Raw genomic sequence first — 17,567 nt, forward strand, 5'->3', positions numbered from 1 at the left:
GTTGACTTTATCTCAGCTACAAGTAACACAGACAGCAGTTAGAGTCAGTAGCTTTTTTTTTAATTTACCTCTACAAAATCACATTTATCAATAAAAATACAATGTTCATGAGACAAGAATGTTTGTAATAATAATCCTTTGTTAATCATCTTTATCTGGAACAAACACAAACAAAACAAGATATCAATGAGAATATGTTCTTCAAAGAAGTGAAAAAAATGATTCATATCTGTGACTAAACATTCCCACTGAGTCGAGCAGCACACAAGGCTTTAAAGAAAAAGGTTTGGCTCAGTGACAGAGGGATACCTGCTGTGGAAGTCATAGAGGTCCAGGTTAAGAAAAGACTTTCATCTTTGACTGAGACGTGATCTTCACACAACACAAAGACAGAAAAGTGAAAATAAATCCCATTGAACATAATTTTGTTGTACTATGGTGCTTAGAATTAATTCCATTTTAAATAATGTAGAAATGCATGAAGGCCTGCTGACTTCCATGATGTAAAACATTTATAATGTAGGTCAGAATAATAAAAGATGAAGCAAATGTTTAAGTTTGAATTCCTTATCAAATGTTATAAATAACTTTTTGCAATGGCCATCAAAGAACTATATAATCATCACATGTTTGAAAATTCAATTCAGACATTAGTTAGTGAATTATCTTTTTCTCAAAATTACAGGATTTTTTTCATGCCTTGAATTTTGAATGTCAGTTAATCGTGAGTGTAATCAGATTGCACAGGTTCCACCCATATAAGCAAACTGCTGCCACTGATGTTATTTTCTTTAGTTTAAGTCCTGAATGCTTAATGTCAAAAATAGCATAAAATAATACAAATTCAACTGTCTAAAAGAACTTTAAAAGTCTTTCATATTTTCTTGTAAATGTGGAACTAATCTAAAGGTTGGATGATTTACAGCAGACTTTTAAAGAAGCAAGGTGCTGTGGTGACAGGTGAGGTGAGCACCTCCATCCGGGAGGGACGGAGCAGGAGAGGCCACGCCCACCGGAAACCTTCCCGCTGCACAGAAGAGGACCAGAAGATGATTATGTGAGTACTGCAAAATACCAGAATCTGTGGATCAAATCATTTGTCATCGCCAGAAATTCACACTAGAGTGAGACAGGTTGAAGAGGAAGCTGGGAGTTGAGGAACTTAATCTAAAAGATGCTATAACTAGGAGCAGGGAGTGTATGGCAATACTTGAAAGAAACAGGATTGAGTCAAATAATTTAGTTCACTGAATTGGTACAACCTTTATTTTTTTTTTAATTGATTTATTGAGTGTTTGTCAGAGGATATGTAACGCTGGTCCACACTCCCAGACAGTAGGTGGCGGTAATGCACCTTTCGCTGGATGCCATCCGCCATAAATCGCAAAATAAATCACATGACACATTTTAGTGTATAAACTTCCTGTTGTCAGGGCCGTTTTTTACTTCCTTGTTGTTCCTCTCATTTGTCACTGTTTTGGACCAACACATCAGGACCGGTTCTATCCGCCCTCACACCTCGCTCAGCTCGGCCAGGTCGTCGGTTGCTGATGTTAGCCGGCTCGCTCTCGTGGTGAACCTCGGGGACAGCGGAAGTCTCGCCAGGTTGTTGTGTTCACCGTCCAACCGAACCGGTCCCGAACCGGTCCCGAACACGGCTGTCCCCCCCGGAGCTTTTATCAGCCCGCTATCCGGCAACCATGGCCAGTCTTCTGTCGGGGCAGTGCGCCGCCTCTCTGATCCGTGTGAGAGGTGCTGCTCTGGGGATCCGGACGAGGCGCTACAGCGGCCGGGACGAAGCCTCCGAGTACCTGGACCGGAGCGTCGTGCCGTCCATGCACTACCAGAAGAGTCTACCCAGGTGAGGAGGCCACGGGAACCCAACGGGCCACGCTGACCACGTGGTGAGGGGTTCAGGGGTGATAGCAGGTGACCCCGTTAACTTTGAGCTGAATGTAGAGGAAAGGGCACGCTTGATTTGCTGCTCGGTGACCACCAGGGGGCGGTGACAGCCTCGACTGGGTGTTCACTGTGTCCTCCTGTCCTCCAGGCTTCCCATACCCAAACTGGAGGACACTGTCAGGAGGTATTTAGCTGCCCAGAGGCCTCTCCTGGATGATGACCAGTTCAGGTACGTCTTCACAAGGAAATCAACCCTTTTTATTCATTTCAATGATCTGATGCTTTCGACTGAACCGCACCAATCCGGTCTGTGTGTACTTTTAGAACAACGGAGAAACTCGCTCAGGATTTCCAGACCGGTGTGGGGAAACAGCTGCAGGAGGAGCTGGCGGCTCGGGACAAAAGCAACAAGTGCACGAGCTACATCTCAGGTGACCGCGCCGCCGTGACGGAGGAACCCGGACGGGCGCACCGACGAATCTGACCAAATGACGCGTTTGTGTTTCAGGGCCGTGGTTCGACATGTATCTGTCCGCACGCGACTCGGTGGTGCTGAACTTCAACCCCTTCATGTCCTTCAATCCCGACCCGAAGCCGGAGTACAATGAGCAGCTGGTGCGGGCCACCAACATGGTGTGTTCGGCGGTGCGCTTCATGAAAACGCTGCGAGCCGGCCTGCTGGCGCCGGAGGTGTTCCACCTCAACCCGGCCAAGAGCGACACGGACGGCTTCAAGAACCTGATCCGCTGGGTTCCGTCTCGGCTGTCCTGGTACGGAGCCTACATGGTCAACGCCTACCCCCTGGACATGTCTCAGTACTTTCGCCTCTTCAACTCGACTCGGATTCCCAAACGCGGGCGAGATGAGCTGTTCACCGACGAGAAAGGACGACATCTGTTGGTGATGAGAAAAGGCCACATGTACGTGCTGGATGTCGTAGACCGGGACGGGAACCTGGTGGAACCCGCAGAGATCCAGTCCCACCTGAAGTACATTCTGTCTGACTCCACGCCGGCGGCCGTCTTCCCTCTGGGCGTCCTGACGGGTGAGGACAGGGACGTCTGGGCCGGGCTGAGGGACAAGCTGACCGCTGCTGGAAACGCGGAGGAGTTGCGGCTGGTGGACGGCGCCCTCTTCTGTCTCTGCCTGGATGACGAGACCATGACGGACCACATTCACGTCTCCCACAACATGCTGCACGGTGACGGCTGCAACCGCTGGTACGACAAGTCCTTCAGCATCGTTCTGACCAAAGACGGGCAGGCGGCCATCAACTTTGAGCACTCCTGGGGGGACGGAGTCGCCGTGCTTCGTTTTCAGAACGAGATCTTTAAAGACACGACGGAGCGGCCGCTGGTGAACCCGGGCTCCGCCGCTGCTGCCGTGAACTCGGCCGCCGCCGTGCGCAGACTGCACTTCAACCTGGACAGCGAGCTGGAGAACGGCATCAAGACGGCAAAGGAGAACTTCGACTCGGCCGTGTCCAAACTCACCATCGACGCCATGCAGTTCAAGAAAGGTGGGAAGGAACAGCTGAAGAAGAGCAAGCTGAGTCCAGATGCTGTAGCCCAGCTGGCTTTTCAGATGGGCTTCCTGAGGCAGTACGGACAGACCGTGGCCACGTACGAGTCTTGTAGCACCGCGGCCTTCAAGCACGGCCGCACGGAGACCATCCGGCCGGCGTCCGTCCACACCAAGCGGTGCTCGCATGCCTTCGTTCAGCAGCCGGGAAAACACAGCGTGGAGCAGCTGAAGGCCATGCTCAACGAGTGCTCCAAATATCACGGGCAGCTCACCAGGGAGGCAGCTATGGGTGAGTATGAGACATTTCTACATGCACACGAATGATTTTAAGCAGACGTGTCCAAACTATTTTCAGAGGGCCAGATTTGATCATGTGAAAATGCCCTCCGGTCCTTCCCGGCACTTTTTCAACCATAAACGTTAAATACAAATGCATTGCTCTAGAACAAGTATATTTGCAATGACACAAGAATTGTCATTTCTTCACCATATGTAATCCATTCAGGCCGAACACATCTCCAAAAACACAGCTAGAGAGTCAGATAACATAAAGAACAAGCGGTCTGGAATACCTAACACTTCCATAAAGCTGATAAATATCTTATTATGGGTGATGAAATGTTGTCTGTTAACATTGAAGTTCCAAACATATGAAACTTGCTCTGGTTTTTCACACAAGATCATTCAGAAGTAATCTTTTGTTTGTCAGTGCTGGCGGCCGCAAATGATACATTTGAAGAAGGAAGCTGCGGGCCGTATAAAATCTGACCGGGCTGTGATTGGCCCCCGGGCCAGACTTTGGACACGTCTGTTCTGAAGGCTTGAGATACGAGGAATACTATAAAATATCATCGCACAGAAGCTCAGTGAAGATCTGAGAAACCAGATCATAGATTCACACAAGTCAGAAAATAGTGACCGAGGGAAGACGGCGTGAAACGGACTCCCTCAGTGGGAACAACCAACCAACCAGCATGGCACCGATCTGCCCTGAAACACTTTGAGACTTAAAATGCCTTTCAAATGAACTCGTATCTTCCAGTCAGGCCGATTGATTCGCGTGCGTTGGATGTTCAAATCTTCGGTGCAACTTTGTAAAGAAATGACTCGACCTGGAAGTTGAACACAACTGGAGAAAGAAAACGCTTCAAATCCAGAGAAACTATGGATCAAATTCAGATGATCAATGATGAAGTATTTATTATACAGAAGGCCCACGATCACTGTTGTGAAAGTTATTTTCTCAACTGAACTGCTTCAAATAATAAGTGAAGAATATCCTCATGTAACGCCTGCTCCACCTGTCTGAAGGTGGGGTGACACGCCACCGACAGGTGGAGCTGCACTGACCGCTCCCTCTGCTCCTCCCTACAGGTCAAGGTTTTGACCGTCACCTGTTCGCCCTGCGGTATTTGGCCACGTCCGAGGGCCAAGCTGTGCACGGCCTGTACACGGACCCCGCCTACACCGCCATCAACCACAACATCCTGTCCACCAGCACCCTCACCAGCCCTGCCGTCAACCTCGGCGGCTTCGCTCCGGTGGTACCCGACGGGTTCGGCGTCGGCTACGGTGTCCACGACGATTGGATCGGCTGCAACGTGTCCAGCTACCCGGCTCGCGATGTCCACGAGTTCCTGCAGTGTGTCCACAAATCTTTAGAGGACATCTTCAGTGTCCTGGAAGGAAAGGCGCTCGGCTAAGAAGGAAGTGGACATGTGGTCCCCCAACAAGGAGAATCAGCAGTTCAACAGGACGGTGAGGGGGGAAGCACCGTCCTGTCAGCTGATGACTCCTCCAGAGAGATGAGGAACATTTGAACACAACAGTGGGTTCTAAATAGGAAACGTAATCAGAGCAACTGAAATACAACACGCATCTGCAGTTATCAAAACTGATGTGAAGCTTCGTGTCGACTCTGGACGCGAGACTTATTCATTACTCTATAATAAAAAGTACTTGAAATGACACGTTTTCTTTACAGCGTGGTTTGTCCACCAGGTGGCAGCAGAGTGCTTCCGCCTGGTGGACCGCCGACTCAGCAGCTGCTGTTCATGCAGTCGTAGATAGTCAGAGATGCTGTGCCTTATCTGGATGATGTGAAGCTGCAATTCTATTTAAATTTGTCTTCACTGTCCATTACAGCTTTGTTGGTGGTTGAATGTAATCTGAAATAAAACTTAATTTAATTCAAGCATATTTGCTTTATATGTTCAGAGTATGTTTGTCACAAGATCATGTTTTCCCCCACTCTTTATTTAAAATTAAAAAAACAGTTCCATCAAAAGCAAATGTACAAATGCGGTTAGTACAACAGAAACATCAGCCGAAGAAAATAAAAACAGGCAAAAATCCACGTTTAGATAGGCTTGATCTTGAAGTGTAGACCGATCAGACTGAAGACGAGACACTTGAGATCCTGCACCAGGTAGTAGAAGACACGGAGACCTTCAGGGTCCCTGAAACAGACGCGTTCAGTTACTCTGCTGTCACTTCCTAATGCACAACGTCCACTCGGCCACCTCCCAAACACAAAACTCACTTCGACTGGTTGACGTCAATCAAGGAGCCAATTTTGGAAGTTGTGAAGGAAATGTGCTCGTCTCCGATGACGATCTCCAGCTCCTGAGAACAATCAGAAGAAAACAGGCTTTCAAAGATGGTTTTGGACAAACAGATCAACGCGTAGCGCCTGTGATGAAATAACATCAGTGGGTTTAACCCAACACGGGACGGTGAAATCACAGCCCGCTCCTCCGACCTGTCTGCCGACTCTGTCGGGAGGAGGCCACAGAGCGTCGTCCTCCTTCGTGATCTCGCTGTCGTCTATGATCCTCTTCAGCTCCTCCATCACACTCTTGTGTACGTACGCCTGCGTTGGTGCACACGACAGACCAGAATTAACACTGGACACGTTCACAACATGTATGATGGGAAAACACCCGGAGTCGTTATTTTAATAACAGAACTGTTATTTTTGGTACCGAGTAGTTCACTGAAACATTGAATCTGACTGACCATCATGATCATGACCTTCCATCCCATAAACAGCTGTTGGTATTAATGAATGACCACAACCATGGTTTAAACACAGCATATTAACACCATCTGTAATTGGCCTTGTTAGTGGACTGTCTTTTGGTCTGGCGATATAAACATTAAAATAAAATCCATTTTAAACCAAAGTATTACTAAATTACCTCTTTCCTGATCATGACGTCATTCTTGTAGTTGCTGTTGTTTGCGTACCTCAGTTTACCTGCAAGAAAAACATTCAGGTGAGTAGAAAACGCGTAGCATCCATTCAGTTAGTAGAGAACTCTAATCATCCATCCAGTTAGTAGAGAACTCTAATCATCCATTCAGTTAGTAGAGAACTCTAATCATCCATCCAGTTAGTAGAGAACTCTAATCATCCATCCAGTCAGTAGAGAACTCTAATCATCCATCCAGTCAGTAGAGAACTCTAATCATCCATCCAGTCAGTAGAGAACTCTAATCATCCATCCAGTCAGTAGAGAACTCTAATCATCCATCCAGTTAGGAGGGAACTCTAATCATCCATCCAGTTAGTAGAGAACTCTAATCATCCATCCAGTCAGTAGAGAACTCTAATCATCCATCCAGTCAGTAGAGAACTCTAATCATCCATCCAGTTAGTAGAGAACTCTAATCATCCATCCAGTTAGTAGAGAACTCTTATCATCCATCCAGTCAGTAGAGAACTCTTATCATCCATCCAGTTAGTAGAGAACTCTAATCATCCATCCAGTCAGTAGAGAACTCTAATCATCCATTCAGTTAGGAGGGAACTCTAATCATCCATCCAGTTAGTAGAGAACTCTAATCATCCATCCAGTCAGTAGAGAACTCTAATCATCCATCCAGTCAGTAGAGAACTCTAATCATCCATTCAGTTAGTAGAGAACTCTTATCATCCATCCAGTCAGTAGAGAACTCTAATCATCCATCCAGTCAGTAGAGAACTCTAATCATCCATCCAGTTAGTAGAGAACTCTAATCATCCATCCAGTCAGTAGAGAACTCTAATCATCCATCCAGTTAGTAGAGAACTCTAATCATCCATTCAGTTAGTAGAGAACTCTTATCATCCATCCAGTTAGTAGAGAACTCTAATCATCCATCCAGTCAGTAGAGAACTCTCTAATCATCCATCCAGTCAGTAGAGAACTCTAATCATCCATCCAGTCAGTAGAGAACTCTAATCATCCATTCAGTCAGTAGAGAACTCTAATCATCCATCCAGTCAGTAGAGAACTCTAATCATCCATCCAGTTAGTAGAGAACTCTAATCATCCATCCAGTCAGTAGAGAACTCTAATCATCCATCCAGTCAGTAGAGAACTCTAATCATCCATCCAGTTAGTAGAGAACTCTAATCATCCATCCAATCAGTAGAGAACTCTAATCATCCATCCAGTCAGTAGAGAACTCTAATCATCCATCCAGTCAGTAGAGAACTCTAATCATCCATCCAGGTCACTGCGGCAGATTTCACTTGTTTTTTTATTTCTTCTCTCCACAATAATTCACAAGATTCTTCCAAAGAAAAATAAAGAAGTGATTTTAAGAATCTAAACTGAACTCTCCACATGATGTTGACCTGCCAGTCAACTGTCAGATACACGTCACAGATTACTTTATACGTTACTGTGTTGGTCCTAAATATGTTATGGTACTCCTTCATACATAAAGTCAACCTTTAGCAGTAGGCAGCACGGTGGTGCAGTGGTTAGCACTGTCACCTCACAGCAAAAAGGTTCCGGGTTCGAATCCGGTCCTGGGCCTTTCTGTGCGGAGTTTGCATGTTCTCCCTGTACTTGCGTGGGTTCTCTCCGGGTTCTCCGGCTTCCTCCCATCATCCAAAAACATGCACCTCAGGTCAGGTTACCTGGCGCCGCGCTAGTGGCAGCCTGCTGCAGCATCTCCCCCCTGAGAGCCCCCCTGAGAGCCCCCCTGCTGTAGCGAAGACATTTCCCCTCGGGGATTAATAAAGTGTATCAAATCAAAAAAAAAATAAAAAGGGAGAACCAGGAGAACCAGGCCACTGAGAGGGAGAACCAGGCCGCTGAGAGGGAGAACCAGGCCACTAAGAGGGAGAACCAGGAGAACCAGGCCACTGAGAGGGAGAACCAGGAGAACCAGGCCGCTGAGAGGGAGAACCAGGAGAACCAGGCCGCTGAGAGGGAGAACCAGGAGAACCAGGCCGCTGAGAGGGAGAACCAGGAGAACCAGGCCGCTGAGAGGGAGAACCAGGAGAACCAGGCCGCTGAGAGGGAGAACCAGGAGAACCAGGCCGCTGAGAGGGAGAACCAGGAGAACCAGGCCGCTGCGGCCTACCTGCCGCCGAGTGGCTAGCGCCGTTAGCTCCGACGAGGAACAGCGAACACATCCGTGTTCCCGCCAAACTCAACTTACCGTCGGGTCGGAATTCAAATTCCAGAAACTCGTGTCCAAACTTCCCCTTGTGTCCAACATAATATCGCAGATAGAAGTCGCTGGTTGACATCTTTCCTGTCCAGAGCTGCTTCTTCTTCCTGCGGAGGGCTGACGAACTAAACTTAACTAGCACGCGCAACACAGAGCCTCGACGCACCGTGTGCGCATGCGTAAAAAGTCGAACTTCACATGGACTTTAATGTTCCCTGATATTTGTCTTGCAGGTAGTTCTCACCACCACCACCAGAAGAAGAAGAAGAAGAAGAAGAAGAATACCCCTGAAGAGGATTCATGCACGGTTGTTCACCTCTTCATTATTTTGTTCAATAGAACATTTAGCATTCATTTTGTTTGTGTATTTATTCAGTTCACTTTACTCCAGCTGTTTGTTTCCTTTTGTATATCATGTTATTTTCCGATGTGTGGGAGCACATATGTTGTTAGTTCACATCCAAAGTACACGTGTTATTCTGATTTAAAGGGATTTGATCAGTTCCCTCTCACTACCACTGTACTCTTTACATTTTATTGTTTCTTTAATGTGATAGTAGATTTTTTTCATGCAGATTTTTCAGGCCGGCTGTGATGGTTGTCTCCTAAAGGATTCCACCTGAAAGACAGCGCCCAGGGTTCAATGGTAGTCTAACTCAATCGCGTCGCGTTTTACTGACGTCACTCCACCGTCGCACATCTCCGAGAGGACCAGACGGACTGTGACGCACGTGAACCTTCCGTCATGGCGGGCTCGTTCTCACAACAGCTCGAGGACTTGTTGAACCCTTTGCCTAAATTTGCGGATCCAGAGGATGAAGATGATGACGAGGCGACCAAAGCCAGAGTGATAGACAGACTGGATGAGGAGGATGAAGATGAAGATGACGTCGGCCTCAGCGCTCTGCGGAGCGACAACGCGGCGCTGCTGTCTGACACCGACACACGGTACCGGGGGAAGACCGTGACCCGGAAACAGCTGATGGAGGTCCGAGGGTCTGAGGAGGAGGGGAGCGTAGAAGATGAAGAGGAGTCTATGGGGGATAAAGAGGTTATTGATGAAGAGGAGGAGGAGTTAATGGCCATACAAGATGCTGAACTGTTGCCGAAGACGAAGGTGGACTTCCACAAACTGACAGAGGACATGGACGACCTGGAGATGAGTGAGGAAGATGATGACAGCGAGGAGGAGTCTGAAGATGGAGGCTCTGATGAGGAGGAGGAGGAGGAGGAGGAGGAAGGAGCCGTCTGCACGTTCTCTCGGGACAAAGTGGACGAGGAGGTGGAGAAGGGGAGGGCCGTGAAGAACCAGCTGGCCCTGTGGGACCAGCTGCTCGAGGGTCGAATCAAAGTCCAGAAAGTTCTGGTGACGGCCAATCAGCTCCCACAGCCGCAGACTTTCCCAGAGTTCAAGAGGAGGGGCGGAGCCGAGCTGGCGGCGGCAATGAAGAACGCCCACAAGGCGTTGAAGGCTCTTCAGAGGTCTCTGCTGGAGCTGCAGGACCAGCTGCTGGACCAGAACCCCGACACCCGGTCCGTCGCCGCCACGGAGGCTCGGGACGAAGACGAGGAGATCCACAGCGACGAAGAGGAGGCGGCGCCGGAGACCCGGGCGCCCAAACGGAAGCTGGAGCTGGCGGAGTACCCGGACCTCATGGCCAAACGCTTCGCCGCCTTCCAGCCGTTCCGTGACGCCACGCTGCGGCAGTGGCACGACAGAACCCGGCTCACCGCCGGGAAGAGCGGCCGAGGCTTCGGGGCGTTCGAGCGGAACGTCGTGACCCAGGTGGAGCAGGTTCTGATGGACAACCACAGGCTGGTGCGGAGAACCCAGACCCGACGCTCTGAGTACAGAGTCCTGGGGAGGAAGGAGGCCTCGGCAGCCCCGTCGCAGAACCCCTGTACGGAGGAGGAGGGGGCGGAGCTTCAGCCGAAGGCCAACGCGCATCTCAGGAACCTGGACGAGGACATCTTTGACGATGATGATTTTTACCACCAGCTGCTCCGAGAGCTGATCGAGCGCCGGACCGGCGCCGCGGACCCCAACGACCAGGTGGCCGCGGGCCGGCAGTGGCTCGCCATCCAGAAGCTGCGCAGCAAGATCAAGAAGAAGGTGGACACCAAAGCCAGCAAGGGACGCAAGGTCCGCTTCCAGGTCCACGGCAAGCTGCTCAACTTCATGGCGCCGATGGACCGCGGCCCGATGAGCGACGAGGCCCGCGGCGAGCTGTACCGGGGCCTCTTCGGACAGAACTCCTCGGGTCGGGACGGAGCGTCCTGGTCCTAAAACACTCATTCATGTTCAGCCGGTTCTCCAGAGATGAGTGTTGTGTGTCCCACGTCCGGGCAGTGTCCCACGTCCGGGCCGTGTCCCGTCTCCATCGGCTGCTCAGACAGAAAGGTTCTCCACTGATCATGTTTTAATGAGACGTCTGCAGAGCCCGGGACAGTGCAGCTCCTGTGCATTGCATTGTGGGAGAATAGACACAGAGAAGGACTCCGGTTCCCCGATGCTTCACTCATTCTAAATGTTACTGGGTTTTTGTGATGTTTTGTTTTTCTGATTCAAACTTAAGTTGCGTTTCATCCTTCCAGGAATAAAACTGTTTTTTTCTCAGTAAAGTTCCTCCTTTATTGAGTAAAATGAAAAGCAGAGACATTTCTAATGATGTTGGCAAAATGTTTATGTTCCTTTTCCCGTCACATCGTTTCTACAGAAGAAAGAAACCCATAAAAACAAAGAACCACAGAACCTGCACCTCCTCGGCGTCGGTAACGTAATGTGGTTCTTCTCACCGCGTGGATTCTAAAGTACAACAAGCTTTAACTTGGGAGCAAACAGTAAAACAATCTTTTTTAATTAAGGTGACAAATCAAAGCAAGCGAAAGTACCTGAGAACTTTATCGTAAGAAAACTATGAAACAACATTTACAGAACACGTAGACGTCGTTTTACTGAGTCAGTGCATCTTTTAAATGGAAACATCTGAGGAACCAAAGAACAATAACACGTTGTGGTAATTTCATAACTTAGAAATGTTAATCTGAACATCTTGTTAAATGATCTAAAGACATTCAAAATAAAACATAACGACCAGTCTGCAGAGACGGGACAAAAAAAGGTCCTCTTTGGAGATGGTGTCATACATCCGATGATTTGAGGTGGACGCCGGTTGTTTTTCTTTTACTAGTAACGAATAATTAATTTCCATTTCTCTTCATAGACAAAAGAAAGTCGAGCTGATACAAACATCAGACATCTCAAACTATTTCAAAATCATTTGGACCCGAGAAAATAAGAAATGGAGCCTGAAGAAGAATTGCATTGCTGGCGGGCTCAACGGCCCGTGATTGGTTGAAGGCTGTCACATGACCGGGACTCTGTTCTGTATTAAAGGCAAGCAGCAGTTTAAAGGACATTAAAGGAGCCCAAGTTCAGTGAATACGAGCGCTTTAAACCAGCTCCCTCTTTAGTCCGAGTAGAACCTCGCCAAGAAGGCCTCCGATGTCCCGGCAGGTCCTCGTCGTCTGGCTGCAGCAGCCCCGATGACCCCCCTCCTCCCCCCCACCCGGGCTTCAGTGGGGCCGACTGCTCGACTCCATGTTCGGCTGCTTCTTCGGGGTCCCGTAATCTCCGAACCAGCCGTTCATGCGTTTGGTCAGACCTCCGTTCAGGATGTCCTGGATGTGCTGGACGATGAGGTTTATCGCAACTGTACGGAGAGACCAACGTACGGTGAGGTCAGTCAGGCCGTGGTCCACAACACCCCACTACAACAAATACTACAGGAGCACTGACAGGAAATGACCTCATCATGGGAACACGTCACCCTCCTAAATATCTGCAGCTTTAATTATTTTACCCAGAATTCAACATGTTTTTGTGTCCTCTGTTTAACACTCAGTAAACACTCTGATTCTTCTGTCCAGCAGCAGCAATGAAAAATAAACACGTTGTGTTCAGGAACAGCTGCAGCTTCATCACACGCTTTTAATCTGAAAATCCTTTACGTCGGTGGCCCCGCCCCTTCCTCTACAGAGCCAAGATGGCGACTGTTTATGATGGAAAGTGTCCAGAGTTTCACACTTCTTATTTTGGGATGTTTTGAGTGATTCATCCTGGTACTGGTGTTCTGATGTTTCTGTACTGACAGTGAGAACACCAGTATAACATCTGGATTTTTTTTTTTTAGATTTTATACACTTTATTTCTGATGTTTCACTACAGCAGGGGGCTCTAGCTGCTGCACAGTGCCAGGTAACCTGACCTGAGGTGCATGTTTTTGGATACATCTGGAACACCAGTATAACATCTGGAACACCAGTACAACATCTGGAACACCAGTACAACATCTGGAATGAACACAAGAACAACATCTGGAACACCAGTACAACATCTGGAACACCAGTACAACATCTGGACCACCAGTACAACATCTCGAACACCAGTATAACATCTGGAACACCAGTATAACATCTGGAACACCAGTACAACATCTGGAACACCAGTATAACATCTGGAATGAACACAAGTACAACATCTGGAACACCAGTACAACATCTGGAATGAACACCAGTACAACATCTGGACCACCAGTACAACATCTGGAACACCAGTATAACATCTGGAACACCAGTACAACATCTGGACCACAGTTCAATATTACTGCTTTATTTCCAGCACATAGCTGAGCATCGAGAGTTTCAGAGACTTCCTGCTGATCTGAAGGTGATTTTTCTTCCTGGAGTTTATTATATAACATTTATTATATCTAATAGTTCTGATACTGCAGGACTCAAATGCAACGAGGCCAAACTGAGGGCTGTCCCACTTCTCCCTTCGAATAAAGGACAGTTTTATTTTGGACGTCTCTTTTTCCTAACGTCTTTAGTTTGAAGATCAACATTGCCAGTCTGGAGGTCAACGCCCACCCGGCCGCGTCCTTCGTGATAACACTGTGGTGTCTTCAACACTTCTCAGGATTAAAAACACCACACAAATACTCACCGATGTTATCGACTCCTCTCGGTATGATCACGTCAGCGTATTTCTTCGTCTAAACAGTAGAGAGAGAGAAAGGTTTGACCGTGAGTCTGCGTTCAGGGACACGAGTGTACAAACACAAGGGGAACACTCACTGGCAGGCAGAACTCCTCAAACGCCGGCTTCACGAAGGTGATGTACTGCGCCAGGACGCTCTCCAGGTCCCGCCCACGCTCGCTGATGTCCCGCAGCACTGAGGGAAGACGAGGCAGGGACACGGCTCTTTAGAGGACGGGACGATCAATAAAATACTTCTTTTCTGTTAACTAGTGAGGTGAACTTCAGCTGATTTAGTTGCCTTAAAACAAAATCCTCACTTCACCTCCTGTTAACCAAAGAAAAGCTGACGTGTGCGTCACCTCTGCGTGACAGACGCGTGTCTGCGTCGGTGTCCACGAACAGCTTCATTTGGAAAAGATCTCGGATCTCCTGAGAGTAAAACATCAGGATGCCCTCGAACAGCACCACGTCGGCAGGGTACACCGTCACCGTCTCCTCCTTCCTGACCAACAGCACAAACGCAGCAGTTTATTGTGCTGGCAGCTGAAGTGTCAATAATTTAGCCAGCTGTCCTTTTAATGTCAGTTGTATATGTATAAGTTTATTTGGCTGTGGTCGATACAAAACCCAACAAAGTACTCAGGATTGGACCAATCTGCATGAATTCAAGATCCCCATTTTGCGACGGCGCTGATTGATGTTCCTGCTGCAAAGACCGATGTTAAAGTACTTGTGTTGTGTATGAAGTGATGAGACTTGTTCACCTGGAATGGGACACAAAGTCATAAACAGGGATGTGGACGGTTTTTCCCTCCTTGATGTCCCACAGCGTTGCGATGATGAGGTCGTTGTCGAAAGCATCTTTACAGAAGGAGAGAGGACACGGCAGGTCAAACCGAATAAACAGCAGCCTTCAGACCTGCGGCCCCCCGATGATCCAGCACATGAACAGAACCTGGTACCTGGGTGGTCGAAGTTGAACTGGCCCTTGAGGGCCTTGGCCTTCTGCTCCGGGGTCAGGACCCGGTAGAAGCTGTCCTGGCTGAGGATGGCCACCTGCCGCTGGTGGTGGTCGATCTCGTTCTGGCCCAGCAGCTCCATGATCTTACTGCACACGGACGACTGAACACACATCAGAAACAGGTGTGATCACCGCTGGGCCCCTGTCATCCCAGTCAGCTTTTTATTTCTGTAAGAGGAAGCTGTCTGTTTAAATGACAACATTTACACGCCTCATGTCTGTCGTGAAGAAGCAGCGTTAAGAGCTGCTGATGGGAACTCTTTCCCCTGAAAGTCAAACATGCTCATCAGACACAAAACAAAGCCTGCGGTTTACATTCAGAAACTGAGACCAGGTGGTTCAGAGAGCAGTTTGCTCCTGAGGGAAGATGAGGCCACAATACCAGGAAGTGGAGCCACAAACAACTGCCTGCTGAACCACAACCTGGGTTTTAATGAATTAATCACCTACTCAATCAGTCTGCTGTCACCTACAACTCATCCTGAGTACTAGAAAAAGCATTTCAAATTTCAGCATTTCATAAGACACAGTTTAGGAGTGTTTCACCATTATTGTCTGCAAAGCAACGGAGCAACAAACTATAAGGCTAGGATCCTTTTAAAAGAGAGAACAAGAATGATTTTATGGGACTCAAAGACACTTTTACAAAAGTTAAAAAAAAAAAAGAAAGTAATTGGTAACCATGAGGAAGGTTTGAAACGCTGCACACAGAATGATAATGCAGATGTTTAAGTCTGTCTCACCGGTGAAATGAGGTGAAGTGGAAAACAAGCGGGAGGATCCATCAGTGTTACAAAGAACCAGCGTGAGTGATATCAGCAGATCAGCCGGGAACAGTCAAGACAAAGAATACAAGAAATAACAATCATTTATATATAAAATTAAAATTAAAAACCCTCAGCTGCACCTCTAAAATTTGATGTGATCTTCATGAATCATAAATCATAAATGCAGACACCATTGATATAATAGCTATGAGCTTCTGCTTTGTTTCATTGATCTTTAGTGTGGTTTTATTGTTTGATGTTCTGTAGTTTTCATGAACCTGCAGGCTGCAGAGCTCAGCAGCTGAGGATGATTACCTGATGTCTCGATGAGATCCCTCACAATAAAAACAGACTTTCATCACACTGTCTGAACCAGCTGAGGAAACAACATCCTATTGTAACATGTGCACATGTTTCTGTGTTTGACAAGAGAGCGGCCTGCATTACTTTACTACTGATCAGACACAGTCCAACCATCCACTATAACATGATAAATAACTGGAGGTTTTACAAAAACAAAATGCGCCTCATCCCTGACGCAAAGAGGAAATCAATCCTCTGCATATGATGACACATAAAACAAATAGGAAGCTATATGTAATAAACAGGCCACCGGGCTGGACAGAAAAACAGCTTATCCTGTTATAAAAGCCGACCTTGCCGCTGGCTGTCCCTCCGGCCACCCCGATGAGGAAAGGCTGCCGATCACTGCCGTCATTTTCGGCTTGGTCACCTGGCTTTGTCTCGCTGTCGCCTGCCATGCTTCATCTGCAGCGCGCTGTCAGAGGGCCGCGCTCCTCCCCTTTCACGGCGGTGACGTCAGAGGGCACGGGAGCGATGGTGATGGTGATGATGATGATGATGGCGATATATCTGCCAGTTAAGTTTGAAGCCTGTTCTTTTATGTTTGTGTTTGATTGCCCAATTGTGAAGCACTTTTATTTTGAAAAGTAGGCTGCTATGTAGATGGATTTCCTCATTTTAAAACCCTTTTATATAATCTGTGGTTTTAAACCAAGAAAACCAATCTCAGCTCTCCATTCGCCCACTTCCACTGCCTGTCGACCACAACCGTGTTTCTGGAGGTGAAGCAGTTCATGTTTCCATCTGAAGATTGGCCTTAAATTAAAACTTACTGGTTTCCTCACAAAAAACCCAAAAAAAACAGTCACCAACCTTGATAAAACACAACTTTACAGCATCTGAGTTAAATAGGAATTAAATCACTGAGGAGCTTCAAACTAGATTTTGACAATCATTTAAGTCCCTGTACAAGACCAGAGTATAAAAGCAGAGGACCCGTTAGTCGATTAAAATGTAAAACATATCAAACCCTTTGGGATCCGTTGAGGTCTGGGCCTGTAAACGCCACATTTCAGGACGTTGCAGTTTATCATGAATAACAGCAATGATTTCTAAAAATATATTTTAACAAACATCAAAATTAAGAAACCACACTTTATTATTGCTTTTTTTTTTTAAATGATTCTCTTTTAACATAAAACTGTTTTGTATGTTCCATATTTCCTCATAGGAGGTTCCCTCACCCACAAGCTCTTCCCTCTTGCATTAAAAAAAGGAAAACTCCTTTAAATGTTTGTCCTAAAAACGTGAATAAGAACCAAACACCTCCCTCTTTACATCTCAACAGCAAAGGACACTCGTTATAAAATGATAAATGACATCTATCGTGCTGATGAGTTCCTCAGACAAAAGATTCAACTTTGAAAAATAATCTGTACATCTTGTGACGCTGATATATAAAAACTCCAGAAGATTTGTTCTTGTTTGTCGTCATACCAGATCCGTTTAGAAGCAGCTCCAAACTGGATTTCAGAAAAGGGACAATCAATCAGCC

At 47.3% G+C, this 17,567-nt stretch overlaps 5 protein-coding genes and 1 long non-coding RNA gene across 7 annotated transcripts; 4 read left to right on the top strand and 2 right to left on the bottom strand.

Moving 5' to 3' along the window:
* Positions 1 to 1,405: 1,405 nt before the first annotated feature.
* On the top strand, positions 1,406 to 5,620 carry cpt2 (carnitine palmitoyltransferase 2). Of its 2 annotated transcripts, XR_011311886.1 has the most exons (6): positions 1,406 to 1,861; positions 2,051 to 2,131; positions 2,227 to 2,333; positions 2,411 to 3,715; positions 4,801 to 5,397; positions 5,435 to 5,620. XR_011311886.1 is itself a non-coding variant. In XM_069719706.1 (5 exons), exons 1-5 carry the CDS (start codon positions 1,701 to 1,703, stop codon positions 5,127 to 5,129), a joined length of 1,983 nt encoding a protein of 660 aa, XP_069575807.1. In that variant the 5' UTR covers positions 1,406 to 1,700; the 3' UTR covers positions 5,130 to 5,620. The 2 variants fall into 2 exon arrangements, 1 of the variants encoding a protein (XP_069575807.1); XM_069719706.1 differs by having other exon boundaries at positions 4,801 to 5,620.
* Positions 5,621 to 5,666: 46 nt separating this feature from the next.
* On the bottom strand, positions 5,667 to 9,033 carry magoh (mago homolog, exon junction complex subunit). Its single transcript, XM_069719707.1, has 5 exons — positions 8,866 to 9,033; positions 6,627 to 6,685; positions 6,188 to 6,298; positions 5,969 to 6,051; positions 5,667 to 5,885 (listed from the first exon to the last, which is right to left on the bottom strand). The coding sequence occupies exons 1-5, from the start codon at positions 8,954 to 8,956 to the stop codon at positions 5,786 to 5,788; spliced, it is 444 nt and encodes a 147-aa protein (XP_069575808.1). The 5' UTR covers positions 8,957 to 9,033; the 3' UTR covers positions 5,667 to 5,785.
* Positions 7,250 to 7,444, top strand: LOC138633466 (uncharacterized). Its single transcript, XR_011311887.1, has 3 exons — positions 7,250 to 7,288; positions 7,322 to 7,375; positions 7,409 to 7,444. It is a non-coding gene; the product is annotated as an uncharacterized lncRNA (long non-coding RNA).
* Positions 8,115 to 8,805, top strand: LOC138633474 (small ribosomal subunit protein bS6-like). The gene is made up of 2 exons (XM_069719722.1): positions 8,115 to 8,122; positions 8,472 to 8,805. The coding sequence occupies exons 1-2, from the start codon at positions 8,115 to 8,117 to the stop codon at positions 8,803 to 8,805; spliced, it is 342 nt and encodes a 113-aa protein (XP_069575823.1).
* A 98-nt stretch (positions 9,034 to 9,131) lies between the features above and the next one.
* Positions 9,132 to 11,227, top strand: aatf (apoptosis antagonizing transcription factor). The gene is made up of 2 exons (XM_069719719.1): positions 9,132 to 9,184; positions 9,453 to 11,227. The coding sequence occupies exon 2, from the start codon at positions 9,623 to 9,625 to the stop codon at positions 11,162 to 11,164; it is 1,542 nt and encodes a 513-aa protein (XP_069575820.1). The 5' UTR covers positions 9,132 to 9,184; positions 9,453 to 9,622; the 3' UTR covers positions 11,165 to 11,227.
* A 309-nt stretch (positions 11,228 to 11,536) lies between these two features.
* On the bottom strand, positions 11,537 to 16,509 carry uck2a (uridine-cytidine kinase 2a). Its single transcript, XM_069719720.1, has 7 exons — positions 16,366 to 16,509; positions 14,884 to 15,043; positions 14,686 to 14,782; positions 14,281 to 14,423; positions 14,017 to 14,114; positions 13,886 to 13,934; positions 11,537 to 12,590 (listed from the first exon to the last, which is right to left on the bottom strand). The coding sequence occupies exons 1-7, from the start codon at positions 16,468 to 16,470 to the stop codon at positions 12,454 to 12,456; spliced, it is 789 nt and encodes a 262-aa protein (XP_069575821.1). The 5' UTR covers positions 16,471 to 16,509; the 3' UTR covers positions 11,537 to 12,453.
* Between the last annotated feature and the right edge of the window lie 1,058 nt (positions 16,510 to 17,567).

Source organism: Brachyistius frenatus, unplaced genomic scaffold (genome assembly GCF_029030835.1).
Source record: "Brachyistius frenatus isolate BFR_SWC_R1_liver_20210118 unplaced genomic scaffold, ASM2903083v1 Contig_221, whole genome shotgun sequence".
In the NCBI taxonomy this organism is placed as follows: Eukaryota; Metazoa; Chordata; class Actinopteri; family Embiotocidae; genus Brachyistius; species Brachyistius frenatus.